Below are 15,244 nucleotides of genomic sequence, written 5' to 3'. Positions count from 1 at the left end.
CAGCACCAACATCAAGAACAACACCGTCACAACGAAACCAACAAAACCCAACATCAAAACATAAGCCTCGCTACTCCTTTTGACCCTCACCAACAAACCAACTACCTCCCTCAACAGCCGGGACGTCGTCGTCGTCATCGCCTTCTTCCGCAGCCGCCACACAGACATAGCTTGCGACGCGCTTCGCCCAGCCCACAACGTCGAGATCTGGGAACCCCGGGTTGGCGATGCGCAGGGAGGACCCGGTGCAGGCGTCGCCGCTACGTAGAGTCAGCCGTGGTCAGCCTGAAACGACGACAAGGGGGAGAAGAATGAGGAGGGGAGGAACGCACTCATAAACCGTACAAACAACGCCCTCATCCGGCGCAAAGCATGCGACGTTGCGGTACCATATCGTGTGCGGCTTGCCCTGCGCGGAGGCGGTTGTGCCGCGGAGAGAGGTGCAGGGGTCGCTCATTATGACGACGACCTCGCCTTTGCTTTCTTCTGCGCTGGTGGAGTCGGAGGAGGAAGAAGTGGAGAAGGACGTGTACACACACGCCGCGTCCTCGCTCGGCACCGCGTTCCAGAAGGGCGTCGTGCAGTAGTATGCCTGCGCCGACAACTATGAGACGTTTCATTTCTTTTGGAGGGGAGGGGGGGTGGGTTCTCACGCCTAGCATGGCTCCTCCGCCGCCGCCGCCACCGCTCATCTCGTCGGCTCCTGCAAACGGCTGCGAGGCGTCTTGGATCGCCGTCTGACCGCTGCCATCGGCTTGCTCGGGGTTGATGTTTGAGAGCGCGGCTGGGAGGAGGCAGGAGAGGAAGAAGAGGAAAAGTAGGGGGAGGGGAGTCATCGGGCTGGTTGGAATTTGGATGTGGAAGGAGGAGGGTTGGTTGCGGAGCTGAGCGAGCGCGTTGCGAGATCAGGAGAGCGCGGGTGGGATTCAGAGTCAGACTGTGGACGTGCCCGGAAATGATGGAGAAGGAAGCAGGAAAGACTGAGAGATTTGAGATTAAGTTGACAGCTTTTATATTTCCCCGGAGATATCGATTAGCAGTGTCGTTCGAACAGCGCCGCGAGTGCTGGCAATTAATGTCGTCGTCGTCGTTGATGATCGCTCTCTTGGTGTTTGAAATGACTTTTCCTGGCTGAGAGCAGATGGCAAACGGCCACGAATAGCCACAGCCACGGCCGAAAACTTGAAAAGGGGATGTATAGGAAGTGGTTCCAAGGAATGACTTTTCAGACAACCTGCTTTGGCTGGTGACAACTTGATAGAATCCAGCCAAGAGACCGGTCGTGTCGTTTGTTGCCAGGCTTTAGAAGCAGGAGAGCATGCCAACAACGCACTCCCCCCTGAATCCAGAAGCAGAGAGCTGGCTCGGTCGTTTGCAGGCACGCGTCCTGCTTTGCTGATCTACACAGACTTCCAAGGTCCATGTCGACATTGTGTGACGAGGCCAGTGAACAAGTCATGCTGGATCTTCAAATCCACTAGCCAAAGATCCAAGTCCGTCAAGATAATAACGGAGCTGAAGCGAAAGGGGATCGAGACTGACTGGGTCAATGGACAGGTTGGGTTGAGTGATCGACCAACGGCATGGCTTCCATCCACTTTGGGCCAACGCCGCGGAGATCCCACGCGCTACACCGAGTGGTGCAAGGCTCTTGAGGCGTACAGAGTCAGATTGGCAAAGGCGGGCTTCAAACGTTGAAGAGGTAAGCGCTGGATAGCATAAATGACGTCCGTCGGCTAGGAGAGGGGCGGACGACAGCAATAATCAAACTTCGACTTGTAAAAACCCGGAGCAAGACAGAAAAGAGAGAAAAGAAATTCTCAAGACCTGTCGTAATTGAGAATGAGGATGGCAACAACGAACTTCCGATTTTAGAGTGTAGATATTCAGGCGTGCGCGACGAGATTAGACAAGACAAGACGTCTCCGCTTCACTTCTGCAAAAACACGAAGAGCGCAGCACGATGATGCGGCGTCCAGCCTTACCAACCGGTCAGCCAACTCGCGTGGCCACACAGCAGCAGCTCTACTTCTCCTCTTTTTCCATCTGCGAAGCGGGCCGTCGCGCCCCGTTTGACGATTCTCCGAGCTCTCTTTGTCATCCTGGACGACGAGCACGTCATGGCAGGCGAGAAAGCAGGAATAGTGTCCAATGGCAAAGTCGGCAGTGTGAGGAGTCGATACATCACATCGAGTCGACACAGGGCTGGGGAAAAATGGAGGAGATGCTTCTGGGTACGTACCGCGTCCGTCGATTTGATACAAGGTCGTCGCCGTCGTCGATCCGGTCGTCCTGACAGCGCACACATACATGTACATGATGGTTCTTCATGCAGCGAGCGCTAGAGCTGCTGCGAGCAGGAAGTCGTCCTTTGGTTGGCGGGTAGCCTCGCGTGGTTTCTGCTGCAGTTGCAAAGTTTATTCTGCGCTTGCATTCTCACCCTTTGTTTTTCCACAACCACAGACAGCCGCATTGGTCCATTTTGCAGGGCCAGCAATATAAGCATTGGCAAATTTTCCGTCACCACGCTAGAGCGCGGTCATGATGCCGCCGAGCTGTTGGAGGAGAGTATGGAGTGAGCGGTGCGACGGGATACAAAGATTTGCGGTTGGTCGAGCTGGCTGCCGGAGATCTTTGCGCCTCTGATGGACCTCATGAGTTGTCGCTCAAGTGGTACGACGGTGGATGACGCCGCCCCAGCAACAAACATCGACTTTTCAACCGTGCTGACCGGCCGTGGGCGTTTGCAAGACGGATTGAAGCCGTGTCCAATCGTTTCGGCAATGACCTGCCCTCTTGGTGCGGCATGCGAGTCGGCGTTAGGCTTGCATGGCTGGTCGGTCGTTGGTCGACAAGACAGCATGGCCATGCCGAACTTGGAGCGAGGTGCTGAGGTGGCCTTGCATTGAGTTTGTAGGCTGCTGTTGTACCTACCGTCGAGAGGAAGGAGGCCCGTGATGGGCGCTGCGTGCGAGTCATGGACATGTCGCTCTGTGACAGGTAGTGAGATGCCAGAGGCGATCCGGCCGGCTTTGGTTTCTCAATTGCGATGAGTTGGAACAAGGCGTTGCCGTCCGTCAGCTTCCATGGGTGACGGGCAGGTGTGCCCATGAACCCGGTCCTAGTCTCTCATAACCATCAAGTGCAGCAATCACTCGCAGCAAGTCGATACCCGAGCCAGAGTGGACGCGATGGGACACGTACAGTGCAGACGGGCCGGCGCGGTGGAGATGGGCATGCGGTGGTGGTGGCGATTGGCGAAGCGGTACAATGTGGAGCAAGCGAGCCAGCTGGCAGAGGTCTGGAGGTTCCGCCCGCGGTGATACATGTGGAGTAGTTGATGGTGGTGGTGGTGGTGGTAGTGGTGCCCGACATGGAGCAGCCTGGCTGTTGGGCAGAGCGAGGCGAAACTAGTGAGGCGAGAGGCAGAGCCCAAAGGTCCGCAGCGAACGAGTAACGTGGGATGCAGCGACAGCGGGCTGCATCTTGCATTCTTTAAAAGATGCTTCCCTCTGTTTTCTCGCCGACAGGAAAAGATTCGAAATGCCCGGAATGACCACCAACAACAACTCTGCGGCGTTGAACAACTACTTTGTCCCCGGCTATGGCATCTCGCGCGCCGTCATCCAGAGCGAGATACGCTACCACTGCGGTCCTGATGCCATAGTCAGACCCTTTACCCATCAAGTGAGACTAACCTTGTCAGCTCCATGTACTGTCTCTCCCACTAACCCGCCTCTTATCAGGGCCGCGACGGCTTCCTCGTCACCACCAGCGGTCCTTCATTGACAAAGGCCCAGATTGAGGACATCAAAACCGCTTCCAAAGAGTACGAGGAACGACATGCACAGAGGACCAGCAGTGAAGAAGAGCCGTTTGTCAATAAGCCGATACCCGTCAGCCCGCGTGGTCGCAAAGCCGAGGTTGAAAAGTAGTCAGAAAAGAAGACGTTGGATTCTAGCGAGGAGTTGCGGGTGCTGTCGATTATACCTCCCCTGCGCTTAACGACTGAACCGGGAATTTTCCACTCATGATATCCATATTCTATTGTTCTTTGAAAGAAATTGTCAAATACTCCGTCGCATGTTATTTACACCAAGCATCATTCCTTTTTCTCCACGTCCTTGCGAGAAGGCCACGTGCCAAAATAATCGTCCCTCGCCTTCAAATACGCCTCTGCATTTCTCAGTACCTCGTCCAACTGCTGCAAAAGGGTCAGAGCCGATGCCGTAGGTATTTTGTCTGCGTCCTCGTCCGACGCCACCCGGCCTGACGTTGGACCATCCTTTTGTGGAGAGGCCGTCGATGTTGTTTGTTGCTGTGGAGGCAGTGTGCGCGGCGCGTAGACATTGGAGATGCGTGAGGGCGACGCAGAAGCTGACCATGGCGAGGGTTGCGCGCGAGAAGGGTGCGGCGTCGTTGGAGGGGAGCAGGTAGTGGTGGCTGCGCTTTCGCTCGAGTGCGTCATTTTGAAATGTGGAACGAGTTCAAGTCGGATGGAAAGCCGATCAAAAGGCAGACATGTACTGCCGTTTAAAAGTTCTAGAAGGCCACGTCCATCATCTTCTTTGTCTGAGCCACCTGTTGAGGGGATAGACAAAGGATGCAACACGTGAGCCGAAACAGTCAAGAACAAAGATCTCGAGGAAAATTGCCGACTCGTCTCATTGCTTTCTATTCGTCTGCTTTGTCATTGGGGATGTCCTTTTGACTCAACCCTTTGCGGGCGAGGTAGCGCGCATTGATGACTTCGACTGGTTCCATGCGCTCCTTTTTCATGATGGGGAGGTATTTGCCCACTAACCTGGCGCCATCGCTACCATCGTAGACTCTATCGCTCCTAGAAAGTGTCAGTATAGAGCATGAGTTCAAGTACCGATTTGACTCACCTGGTAATTTTTGCAGAAGCGTCGTCCTCGTTTTCTGCTGCAGGTTGAGGGCCCTGAGCAGCAACGAGATCCAACAGGCTGCCCGCAAGAGCCTCATCAATTCGTCGACTGTGCCATACCTCCCAGAGATCCTCAATGACACCCTTCTTGCCAAACTTTTCACCCAGACCAGAAGAACGATGGCTTCCTGGCGAAGCCGCTATTCTGTCATCGCCAACGTAAATCCAGTTGAGGCTGTCGGGTCTGCTTTCTTCGGCATGATCCGACTCCTTTCCCTCCTCGATGTTCGGAAACAAGCAATCCCAGAGAACAAGAGGTGCGTCGGCCGCCATTTCGTATTTTGGTTTGGTGGGATTGGTCTCGATATCCAAAAGCTCCTTGACAATTGTTGGTTTCTCGAGGCCTTGGCCGACTAGGAAGAGCACAGCAATCAAATGTCGGACCTGATGCCAGAGGAACGCAGACCCATGAACATTGAAGACAAAGACTCCAGGACCATTCGCATTGACAGAGTCATTCGAGAGCCCTGTGATTTTTTCGCGCTCTTCGCCCACACCGGGTATTTGTAAGGCCGGACTGTTTGTGTACTTGGCAAAGCCTGACCCTGGACTCCACTTCTCAATCGATGCGTGAAATATACGGCGCGTGAAATTGGTGATTTGTTTTGAGGGGTCGACCTTGCATAGGTTTCGGAAATCATGCGATCCTTCGAGATAGCTGGCAGCCTTCCTCATGGCCTCAATGTCCAGCCATCCCTCGCGCATCTCGCGTCCATTTGAGCCATCAAATACGCCGGCAGATCCAAACATGGGCCCAAAGGCAGGATTGGTGAAGAAGTATTTGTATCGGCGCTCTTTGCAGTTGAAACGGGCTGAAAAATTGGCCGGTGGGTTGGGGCACCAAGCCAGAACGCGAATGTCGGGCGGGAGGACGCCATTCAGCATGCGAGTGTAGGGAAGCTCGTCGCGGACGTCATCAAATGGCACCTCTTCGACCATGCCATCCTGCTCTTGACCATCCCCCTGCTGTCTCGGCTTTGGCCGACTACTCCTAACCCGAATGGCAATGACTTGTCCAAACGCCGACACGCCTCTGTCAGTCCTGCCACACTTTGAATAATCGCATCCATCCCAATTGACCTCGCCCTCGCTCTGTCCCTCTTTTGGCGTCGGAAATATCAACCTCGTCTTCTTCAAAGCCTTCCACAGCTCCTCCTCGATTGTCGGCAGCGGTTTGGCTGAGTTGGCATGATGTTCGAAGCCGTAGTAGTTGCCGCCCAAGTAGGCAAATTTGAGCGCAATCAGGCGCGTAGAGTATCGAGAGGGATCAAATGGTTTCGGAGGAGGCTTTGGCTTCTTTTGTAGGACTTGAGGGCTCAATGGCGGTACCGAGGGAGCAGCCGCCGCCGCAGCAGCGATGACGTTGATCGAATCTGTGGCAGCAGTGCTGAATGTGGCATTTTTTTGGGCAAGCTTTTGCTCAAGGACAGAGACCCGGGCCAGTCGCTGCTCGATTTCGTCTCGGCGGGCGAGAAATTCTTGGTCGGTCCAAGCCCTGGTCTCCATGCCGAGTTCGCTTTGGCGGACGTCGTGGGAGATGCGGGATATTGTTGCGGCGATGATGCGCTTCTTGCGATTGCTCAATGTCTTGACTGATCGAGTCTGGGCAGAGAATGAGTGGACGAAACGCGGCACGCGCTTCATGCTCGAGGATGTTGGGGAGAGAAAAAAGTGACGCAGATGCAATGAGCGGGAACACGTCGGGTGGCGCAGCCGCATGTGGCGGTGCCATCACTAGAGAAATGGTCACGATAGATTCAGCACTGGACTAGTTTTCAAGTCGCAGTCTTGCAAGAGGCGACCACTCTTTCATATGTTTCTTTGCTATGACTTTGGCTCGTACAGACATGCTTTTGCTCCTCTCCACACCTCCTCAATAATTCTTCTCGAAGGCAATAGCTTTGGAAAGACCACCACAGCGTCTTCCTCTCCTTCAACCACAAAGGCGAGGTAAAATTTGACCTCAAAGCCCTTGAATGCCTCGTGTATAAAGATGTCTTGGATGGCAGCCGTCGGAATAAATCGCGTAGTCGCCGTGGAAAGATACGTCGGGGAAGACGAAGACGTCTGTATACCCAAACCGCTGAGGACGAGCAAGGACTCCTCTGGAACTCCATTAGTCTGCCCATCACCAGATATCCAGCTTATAACCTACCGGTATAGCCCCTCCTCACCACAGCCCACAGCCCCAAAGCCCCAAGCGCAACAAGCAACCTCAAATCCACGGCCCTGACAGCATTCCTCAATCCCCAACCGACCCTACTCTCCCAAACCAATTGTTCGAAGCCTTCTTCCTCCAGAGGACAGTACATGCGAGCCTTGGCCCAAAACAGACTCAAAATGAGCACCCCAAGACATATCCTCAGCAGGTACCAGAAGTACACCTGGATCTTCTGCGACAGCGTGATGGCTGGCGGGCGCGTCATGACGGTGAAGGAGACGGTGGTAGATGTAGGGCAGGCGATATGGAGATCAGGCGGCGTGGTTCGAGTAAACATGCGCATCAAACGGAGGACGGGGCTGTAGAGGATGCCCAGGACATTGGTAGGGTGGTCCATGTGGAGTCGAGTTGCGCGCTGGTCAGTTGGGCGAGATGAAGGAGTGAAAAGACCAGCAACAAGCTGTAGCGTCGACCAGCCAGGTCTGCTGCGCGAAAGTCTTGCGCAACCAGCGCGCGTTGACTTGGTGTTGAGGGAGAGATGCCAAAGAATCGAAGGAGACTCAGCCCTGTCGGCACATTCCCGGCGCACTAAGATCCCTGCCGTTTTGACGACGACATCCTGAGGTCCTGAGGTGGTCCCAGCTTCGGCCCAAGACTGACAACGCGCCATCGAAGCTACACCACCCACAACATCCGCTATGCCAGACTCTCCGCCCCCAGAATCACGCAACAGATCACGAAGCGGCTCCCGCTCTCCACGCCGCGAACGTCCGCGCAAGACAGGCGGAGGAGGCGGTGGTTTTCGCTGGAAAGAAAAGCCCTCCCGCGCCGTTTTCGAAGAAGAGCGCGAGCGCAAGCGCGAAGCTGGCGGCGACCATCTACAGCGTGGCTACCGTGCCAACCGATCACCACCCCGCCGCGATGACCGTCACGACCGCAACGACGCCCGCGATAGACGAGACGGCGAGTACAGACGACGCTCGAGGAGCCCGCGGGGCGGTAGAGACGACAGGAGAGAGAGGGAGACGGATGGCGGTGAGAGAGATCGCTGCAGGCCAGCACGGCGGGAGCGTAGTCCAGGGTACCGCGAGCGACGACGCGACGACCGCCGCGAGCGCGACAGAGACGAGGCATTGGACGTGGCGTCCAAGTTTGGCATGGCGAGCGCACCGGACAGGCCAGCGGGCGCCAACGGCAAGAAAGATAAGAAGAAGGTCGAGCACAAGATTGCGCCGACAACGGAGCCCATGATCATCGTCACCGTCAATGATCGTCTGGGTACCAAGGCGCAGATACCGTGTTTGGCGAGCGATCCTATCAGTAAGTTGATTTGGTTGGCGGTGGGATGAAGCTGACTTGGCTGCAGAATTGTTCAAGGCGCAGGTTGCGGCGAGGATTGGTCGACAGCCGCATGAGATTATGCTCAAGAGGCAGGGCGAGAGGCCGTTCAAGGATCAATTGACGCTCGAGGACTATGGCGTCAGCAATGGGGTTCAACTGGACCTGGAACTTGACACTGGCGATTGAGGTTTACACTCAAATCTGGGATGTCTAAGAAATGGCACGCTGGGATTGCAATTCACCTTGATACCCATTGAGCACATTTACATCGGAGGTTGTGGGTACGGCAAGGGACACAAATCAAGGATGCTTGACACCAAGCTCGCTGGCTCGGTAATTTGGTCGCAACCGTTCAGCTGGAGAGCGAAGTTTTCAAGACCAGCTTGTTCAGACATGGCCGCTCCACACCAAGTCGATTATGGAGATAGTGGACTCGAATTTGAAGTCGTGGCAAGAAACGTATATTTACACCAAGCCCGAACGCCCTGAAAAAGCATGCTACAGGATATTGAAAGGACAGATCAGCGGTTAAAAGACACTTATGTAGTTGCCAATCCTCTCCTTCTGGTTCTGCGCAATGCACTCGGATATCCAGGTGATGTTGCGGATTTCCTGTCCCTTATTAGCTGTTGGTTTGCGTGGTTGTCTGGTGAGCTTACCTGCTCCTTAAGCTTCACCCAGGCATACACAACCGAATGCGTGAATTGCCGGGTAAATGCCAGCTTCGAAATCTCCATCTCCTTTTGATAAAACATGTCTTCCAAGCTCCTACCTTCACCACCACTGCCGCCCGCCATGTTCCCAATACCGGATCCACCGCCGAGACCTGTTTGGTCGAAAAAGTTCTTGTAGTCGGAAATACCCTCGACTGCAATTCTAACGCCCTCGACGTCATCGGCGCGGGACAGCATCAGGGAGCCCTCTGGGTACAGCCGGCCAAAGTTGGGGTAGAGCTTCTTGCGGTCCGCCTTGGACAAGTCGGTGCCGAACGAGTTGAGAGTAATGTTGATGGCTCTCCGGTCGGCCTCGAATTCCAGCACCTCGGTCATGACTTCGGCCGTCGGGCTACCCTTCATCTCGGCGTCCGTGTTGACCCAATTGTGAAAGTCCTCGATATAATTCTTGTACAGCGTGTTGCGGATGATTTCAATGTTGAGCTCGTCCAGATCTTGGTGGCTGAGCGAGCCCTTGAAATAGGGTGCTAGAGGCGTTTCGATCAAGACCGAGTTGTACAGCTCTTCGATGTTGGTGGCGACGCACAGCACAGGCATCGTCTCGAACCAGCCGAGGGGGTGACACCGCTCCAGAAGCTCCCTGGTGTCGCGTTCATGCAGCGTGCCGGTAATCAACAACGCGACGTTGTCTATCATGTAGCCATAAGTGAGATACTCCATGAACTTGGCCAGAGAGCCGGTTGCGTTGGATTGCAGGTAGCGGAACTCGGAGACTAGCTTCTCGGTAGCTTTGTTGGCCAGAGCGGAGGTGGACGGGTTGGGAGGGAGAGCGGAGAGAAAGTCGCCATAGGCGGGGGAGAGCTGGAGCTTGACATCTGGGGCTGTTAGTTGTCTTCAGCGAAATGAACTGTGGCGCGCACCGTCGATGGTCTCGCACTGGGTCAAGTTTCCATAGTTCTGGCTCGTCAAAAGGGAATTGCGGTATCCGCGTACGATGCCCTCAATGTAGCTGTGTTGTAATCAGCTGGTAGTCCTGGCATTTGAACGAGTGACTTGCCCATTCTGAACATTGTAGTAAAGACCCTCCATTTTGTTGATCCAGCTGCAGGGAACGCGTTTGACGACAGTGGCCAGCTTGAGTGTCGTCAGCATCGGGCATGACCGCGGGCAGCTCGAGCTCCCGATGGATCAATGTTTTGCCGTTCCGCAAAGGGTCCGGTCACTGTTCCGTCCGACATCATGGCATCTCTGCGCCAGACATCCATGTTCTTCAAGCAAGCATCGATTGCACCTCTGATTTTTCATTCTTCTGACTGTGGACGGACCTGCGTTGCTCAATGAAGACTCCTCAGCTTTGCACTGGAAGCAAGCTCCCAGCCTGACCGACCTGCGTCTCTGACACATGCTTGGACACCGCAGGTCCGCTGTCTACTCCTTTCACATTGGTTTCTTCAAGCGATCTACATTTCCGTGGACTTCTTCGCAAATCCGTCATTTCACCGCTATGCCCGGTTCTTGATTAGCCAAGAGAACCTGTTGTACAGGGATGTCGCTCGATCCATCGGTGGTAGGCTTTAACGACTTCCTAGTTTCTCTCGAAATGTCGAAAACGGACGTCAAAAGAGTCAAGGCAAGCATAAGATAGAGCTTATTACAAGATTCGGTCCGCAAATTCGGATTGACAGCTCGTACACCGCAAGTCAACACAGGCTTCACAAAGCTCTTCGGTTTACCTCTCCAGGTCAGCCCATCGAGTGACGCTGCGCGTCTCCACCAACATGGAGAAGCGCCGGCTAAAATACGGCCATTTCACACAACCGAGCTCTGGCCCCAACCGGCCCGTGCAAGCCCCGCACCATAGAGTGGGGTTGGAGTTGGGGTGCGGAGTAGGTAATGAGAATGGTCTCGAAGAGTTTTTCTTGTGTGTCTTTGTATGCCACAAACTTTTAAAGTTTCTAACTACTCAATTGGGCAGCCAGGAATGCACATGATCAGTGAGAACCTCCAATGACTTCATCGAATGGCCAGGTGTGGTCCTTCAAATTGTTACCCGGGTCGGGTATCAGACCGACCGGCAGCGGCTCAAGAACCGGCTTGAATCATCACACGGATAATACCGCTTGGCTCTCCGCCTGTGCGCCGACACGTAGCTGATCCGAACCGGTGACGAGAGATCATTCGGCCTCAGTCGAGTTTACTAATCGTTCTTGGAAGCATTCAACTCTCGGCTTCAACTCGTTCATTGCTTCCGATTGATTTTCGCATGCTTCTTCCCGAATTCAATTGACCAGACTGGTGTACTTTACATGTGTTGAGAACGAACTGTTCCACTGTGGCACTCTGTTCATGCAGGAACTTCGGGCCTTTTCCCATCATGGATGTTCAGGGCGCTCAAGATGAGATGTGGAATGAGCTGCTGCCAAGATGGCGGCGGGATTAATTGCAACCGGCAGAGGATTCCACTATTTAACAAAGCCGGTGCCTGATTCAACACTCTAAGGACTGGTGCCACTCGACCGACATTATGAGGTCCATTTCACTTTACTTGGCCTCGATAGTGGCTGCTGGTGCTCCAGCTTACGCCCAGAACTACACCTGGACGAACCATCCTTCAGAACTTCCCTACTACGGGCAGAGTCCGCCAGTCTATCCCTCCCCTCAGACCAACGGTACCTCTTCTACCAAATGGACTGCTGCCTACGCCAAAGCTCGTGAGATTCTTGCGCAGTTGGAGTTGGAAGAAAAGGTCAACATCACTGGAGGCTACACTGGAACTTGTGTCGGCAACACTGGAGCCGTCACACGTCTCGGAATTGAGCCTCTGTGCTTTGCTGATGCCCCTGATGGTATCCGTGGAAGTGACTTTGTCTCTGCTTTTCCATCTCAGTCTCACTTGGCGGCAACTTGGGACAAGGACTTATTCCTGGCATATGGAAAGGCAATCGGCAGGGAATATTATGACAAGGGTAAGACAAAACACCATTTTCACACCCACTTCTGACGCCATATCAGGCATCAATGTCGCCCTTGGTCCTGTTGCTGGGCCACTTGGCCGCATTGCCAGAGCTGGTCGCAATTGGGAAGGACTGAGCTCGGATCCTTACCTTGCTGGATGGGGCATGTATCAAGTCACTGCCGGTATGCAAAGCAGCGGTGTGATTGCCACGGCCAAGGTACTTTCACTCTAGAGTTTGCGGAAATCAGCTGACGATTTGTAGCACTTTCTCTTCAACGAACAAGAATTCAGACGCCGCCCAAACCAAACATACGACCCAATTGGAGAAGCCATGTCGGCCAATGTTGACGACAGGACCGCTCACGAGCTCTACGCCTTTCCCTTTTACGATGCCCTCAGGGCCGGTGCCGCCAGCGTTATGTGCTCTTACCAGAGGGCAAACAACAGTTATGCCTGTCAAAACTCCAAGCTTCTCAACGGCATCCTCAAGACGGAGATGCATTTTGAAGGCTTTATTGTTTCCGACTGGGACGGCCAGCACACGGGTATTGCGTCTGCCAATGCTGGTCTGGACGTGGTTATGCCACTTGGATCCACCTACTGGGGAGCGAATCTTGTGAGTCCAACCCCTTGAAAAATGAGAGCCCTGCTGACAGTATCCAGACGCAAGCAGTCAACAACGGCTCCGTATCTGTTGATCGCCTGGACGACATGGTCACCCGCACTCTTGCCGCTTACTACTATCTCGAACAAGAGAATTACCCCGAGATTGGTGTCTTTTCTGACGAAGTGGAGCACCCCATTGTCAATGTGCAGAGGGACCACAAGAAACTCATTCGCGAGGTTGGCGCTGCTGGCCATGTTCTCGTCAAGAATGTCAACAACACCCTGCCCCTGAAAAGCCCGCAGTTTGTATCGATTTACGGCTACGATGCAGAAATTATGGCCAACCCTTGGGAGAATGTAGCTCGCTATGGTGGAGGATACGAAGTGAACCATTTGGTGGGTCCAAACATTCAACCTCCTCCCTATGTTCACCCTTTGTTTTTTCCTGCAGAAGCACTAATGCATGAACTAGTGGAATACGTTCAACGGAACGCTTATCGTTGGTGGTGGCAGTGGAGGCAACATTCCTCCGTACGTCATTAGCCCTTTCAAGGCCATCCAGGATCGTGTCATTGAGGACGGCGGTATTGTCCGTTGGAATTTCTGGAGCGAGCAGCCGCATGTTTCGGCGACCACTCAAGTCTGTCTGGTCTTCATCAACGCCTACGCTTCCGAGTCGTTTGATCGTCCCTCTTTGGTCGACGAGTTTTCCGACAACTTGGTCAACAACGTGGCTAAGAACTGCTCCAACACGGTCGTTGTCATCCACAATGCTGGTGTCCGCCTTGTCGACCCTTTCATTGACCACGAAAACGTCACTGCCGTCATCTTTGCAGGCACTCCTGGTCAAGAGTCGGGTAGTTCGCTGGTTGACATTCTCTACGGCGACGTTTCTCCCTCTGGAAAGCTGCACTACACGGTTGCTCGTCAAGAGTCCGACTACGGCAAGCTGCTTGGACCCACCATCTCGGACGAGTGGTTCCCCCAGTCCGACTTTGACGAGGGGCTCTACATTGACTACCGTGCCTTTGACACCAAGCTCAACGTCACGCCGCGTTTCGAGTTTGGCTTTGGTCTCAGCTATACGACCTTTTCCTACGCCGACCTGCACGTTGAAGAAGTGGCGTCTGCCGACAACACCAGCGTCTCTGCTTTCCCCGACGCCTCCATTCCGCTCGTACAAGGCGGTCACCCGCAGCTTTGGGACACGCTGTACAACGTTACGGCCGTCGTTACCAACAACGGCACCACTGGAGCGTCGGGTGCTGAAGTCGCCCAGCTCTACCTTGGCATCCCCAACGCTCCCTTGCGCCAGCTGCGTGGTTTTGACAAGGTTGGTCCTCTGGCGCCGGGTGAGTCGGCCACTGCTGTTTTTGAGCTGCGTCGCCGTGATCTCAGCATTTGGAACGTCGTGGCTCAGCAGTGGGAGTTGCAAAAGGGGTCGTATAAGTTGTGGGTTGGTGCCAGCAGCCGCGATTTGAGACTTGAAGGCGAGATTGTCGTTGAATAGCTCGATGAGTAAATAATAGTACGGAGGCTCGATGAAAAGAATTGAGTAGAGAAGAGAGGAATATGTGAAGACGTGACGGAAAGTAATGAAGAAAATAAGCATTGAGATTCCCACGCTGTCTGACCATCCATGCGATCAAACATTACTTCCCAACAGTAAATCCAACCCCTCAACCTCCGAAGGCCAGAATGTCAGACAGGGGGGAAATGTTTGGTAGCGCTGCGGAGTGTGGCTGGCGGACGACTGTCGGGCCGATTCGGCCGAGCTGTGCCACGCACCCTGATTTCCGCACCTCGGACGTCTCGCAGCTTTCAACACCACCCAAGTCTCGACAATGCTTCATCATAGCGTCCAGCGGTGTGCTTTTGTCCTTCTTTGTGGCCAATTCCGAGGGAGGTGGACTCGTTTCAGTTGACGATGCTGCGCAAACCGCCTCACGAGCTCTGGTGGGGCCGTCTCGCTGCCGACCTCTTGGCTTTGCTCTAGCTGAAGTTATGGACAACAGCTCCTCGAGTATAGCTGACCTGGTGGAAGTCTGCTCCCTGAGTGCAGCTGTGATGGTAGCCGACTGCTCCCAATGTACGGCTCTGCTAGTGGACGACTGTTCCTGAAGTCTCATTCTTTCTGCACCCTATGTGGCATTCTCTCTGCAGGATGCAACAAACGAATTTGCAAGAATAGACCAGAAGCATCGAAAAGAAGCATCAGCAAGACAGCAGACGTCGTGGCAACGCACATCCCAAAAACAAAGCGCACCCGCGGACTTGAACACCGGAAAACTCACTTCCTGACGCGGAACGCCTTATCAAAATGCAAACTGTGGTGCTGGGCAAAAATGAATCAGGCAGGAGCATCAAATGTAAGGGTTTTACACTTGATGCTCCTGTCCTAACAAATTGACTGTTTCATTGGCATATATACTAATTTGACTTCCAGGGCCGCCTCATCCTTTCAACCCTCGGTGAAACTGCACGCAATACCTTGAAAAGCCTCAACGATGGCCCTCTCGGACTCCAAGACGTTCTTGTTTCGTCCTTCGTGCTCAAGG

General features: G+C 54.1%; 7 protein-coding genes across 7 annotated transcripts; 3 read left to right on the top strand and 4 right to left on the bottom strand.

Annotated features, from left to right (window-relative positions):
* Positions 1-70: 70 nt before the first annotated feature.
* On the bottom strand, positions 71-836 carry IWZ02DRAFT_488714 (uncharacterized protein; the record flags this gene model as incomplete). Its single annotated transcript, XM_066769494.1, has 3 exons — positions 71-260; positions 333-604; positions 654-836. The coding sequence occupies 3 exons, from the start codon at positions 834-836 to the stop codon at positions 71-73; spliced, it is 645 nt and encodes a 214-aa protein (XP_066624255.1).
* Positions 837-3,327: 2,491 nt separating this feature from the next.
* Positions 3,328-4,019, top strand: IWZ02DRAFT_197404 (uncharacterized protein). Its single transcript, XM_066762513.1, has 2 exons — positions 3,328-3,687; positions 3,747-4,019. The coding sequence occupies exons 1-2, from the start codon at positions 3,544-3,546 to the stop codon at positions 3,933-3,935; spliced, it is 333 nt and encodes a 110-aa protein (XP_066624254.1). The 5' UTR covers positions 3,328-3,543; the 3' UTR covers positions 3,936-4,019.
* Positions 4,020-4,674: 655 nt separating this feature from the next.
* On the bottom strand, positions 4,675-6,454 carry IWZ02DRAFT_374665 (pseudouridylate synthase-like protein 3; the record flags this gene model as incomplete). Its single annotated transcript, XM_066764773.1, has 2 exons — positions 4,675-4,840; positions 4,890-6,454. 2 exons carry the CDS (start codon positions 6,452-6,454, stop codon positions 4,675-4,677), a joined length of 1,731 nt encoding a protein of 576 aa, XP_066624253.1.
* Positions 6,455-6,716: 262 nt separating this feature from the next.
* Positions 6,717-7,678, bottom strand: IWZ02DRAFT_445762 (phosphatidylinositol N-acetylglucosaminyltransferase). The gene is made up of 2 exons (XM_066767186.1): positions 7,104-7,678; positions 6,717-7,053 (listed from the first exon to the last, which is right to left on the bottom strand). Exons 1-2 carry the CDS (start codon positions 7,504-7,506, stop codon positions 6,773-6,775), a joined length of 684 nt encoding a protein of 227 aa, XP_066624252.1. The 5' UTR covers positions 7,507-7,678; the 3' UTR covers positions 6,717-6,772.
* A 5-nt stretch (positions 7,679-7,683) lies between these two features.
* Positions 7,684-8,813, top strand: IWZ02DRAFT_196912 (ubiquitin-related domain-containing protein). Its single transcript, XM_066762507.1, has 2 exons — positions 7,684-8,429; positions 8,476-8,813. The coding sequence occupies exons 1-2, from the start codon at positions 7,808-7,810 to the stop codon at positions 8,634-8,636; spliced, it is 783 nt and encodes a 260-aa protein (XP_066624251.1). The 5' UTR covers positions 7,684-7,807; the 3' UTR covers positions 8,637-8,813.
* Positions 8,814-8,978: 165 nt separating this feature from the next.
* On the bottom strand, positions 8,979-10,213 carry IWZ02DRAFT_468373 (V0 complex, c/d subunit of ATPase; the record flags this gene model as incomplete). Its single annotated transcript, XM_066768627.1, has 4 exons — positions 8,979-9,062; positions 9,110-9,999; positions 10,045-10,133; positions 10,182-10,213. The coding sequence occupies 4 exons, from the start codon at positions 10,211-10,213 to the stop codon at positions 8,979-8,981; spliced, it is 1,095 nt and encodes a 364-aa protein (XP_066624250.1).
* A 1,036-nt stretch (positions 10,214-11,249) lies between these two features.
* IWZ02DRAFT_196915 (beta-glucosidase-like protein) lies at positions 11,250-14,281 on the top strand. The gene is made up of 5 exons (XM_066762508.1): positions 11,250-12,090; positions 12,137-12,297; positions 12,343-12,696; positions 12,744-13,082; positions 13,159-14,281. Exons 1-5 carry the CDS (start codon positions 11,649-11,651, stop codon positions 14,194-14,196), a joined length of 2,334 nt encoding a protein of 777 aa, XP_066624249.1. The 5' UTR covers positions 11,250-11,648; the 3' UTR covers positions 14,197-14,281.
* Positions 14,282-15,244: the final 963 nt, after the last annotated feature.

This window comes from Phyllosticta citriasiana (assembly GCF_038021145.1).
Source record: "Phyllosticta citriasiana strain CBS 120426 chromosome Unknown IWZ02scaffold_4, whole genome shotgun sequence".
NCBI classification, from domain to species: domain Eukaryota; kingdom Fungi; phylum Ascomycota; class Dothideomycetes; order Botryosphaeriales; family Phyllostictaceae; genus Phyllosticta; species Phyllosticta citriasiana.
The sequence above is the reverse complement of the archived record's forward strand: the minus strand, read 5'-3'. Positions and strand labels throughout refer to the sequence as shown.

What these genes read in the sequence shown, in the direction of transcription:
- IWZ02DRAFT_445762 (XM_066767186.1), bottom strand. Translation starts at nt 7,506, where the DNA reads ATGGACCACCCTACCAATGTCCTGGGCATCCTCTACAGCCCCGTCCTC. An exon ending in GGTGAGGAGGGGCTATACCG is followed by an intron (nt 7,054 to 7,103) that starts GTAGGTTATAAG and finishes ATGGAGTTCCAG; the next exon opens with AGGAGTCCTTGCTCGTCCTC.
- IWZ02DRAFT_196915 (XM_066762508.1), top strand. Translation starts at nt 11,649, where the DNA reads ATGAGGTCCATTTCACTTTACTTGGCCTCGATAGTGGCTGCTGGTGCT. An exon ending in GTGTGATTGCCACGGCCAAG is followed by an intron (nt 12,298 to 12,342) that starts GTACTTTCACTC and finishes GACGATTTGTAG; the next exon opens with CACTTTCTCTTCAACGAACA. An exon ending in CCTACTGGGGAGCGAATCTT is followed by an intron (nt 12,697 to 12,743) that starts GTGAGTCCAACC and finishes GACAGTATCCAG; the next exon opens with ACGCAAGCAGTCAACAACGG.
- IWZ02DRAFT_196912 (XM_066762507.1), top strand. Translation starts at nt 7,808, where the DNA reads ATGCCAGACTCTCCGCCCCCAGAATCACGCAACAGATCACGAAGCGGC. An exon ending in TTTGGCGAGCGATCCTATCA is followed by an intron (nt 8,430 to 8,475) that starts GTAAGTTGATTT and finishes ACTTGGCTGCAG; the next exon opens with AATTGTTCAAGGCGCAGGTT.
- IWZ02DRAFT_197404 (XM_066762513.1), top strand. Translation starts at nt 3,544, where the DNA reads ATGCCCGGAATGACCACCAACAACAACTCTGCGGCGTTGAACAACTAC. An exon ending in TCAGACCCTTTACCCATCAA is followed by an intron (nt 3,688 to 3,746) that starts GTGAGACTAACC and finishes GCCTCTTATCAG; the next exon opens with GGCCGCGACGGCTTCCTCGT.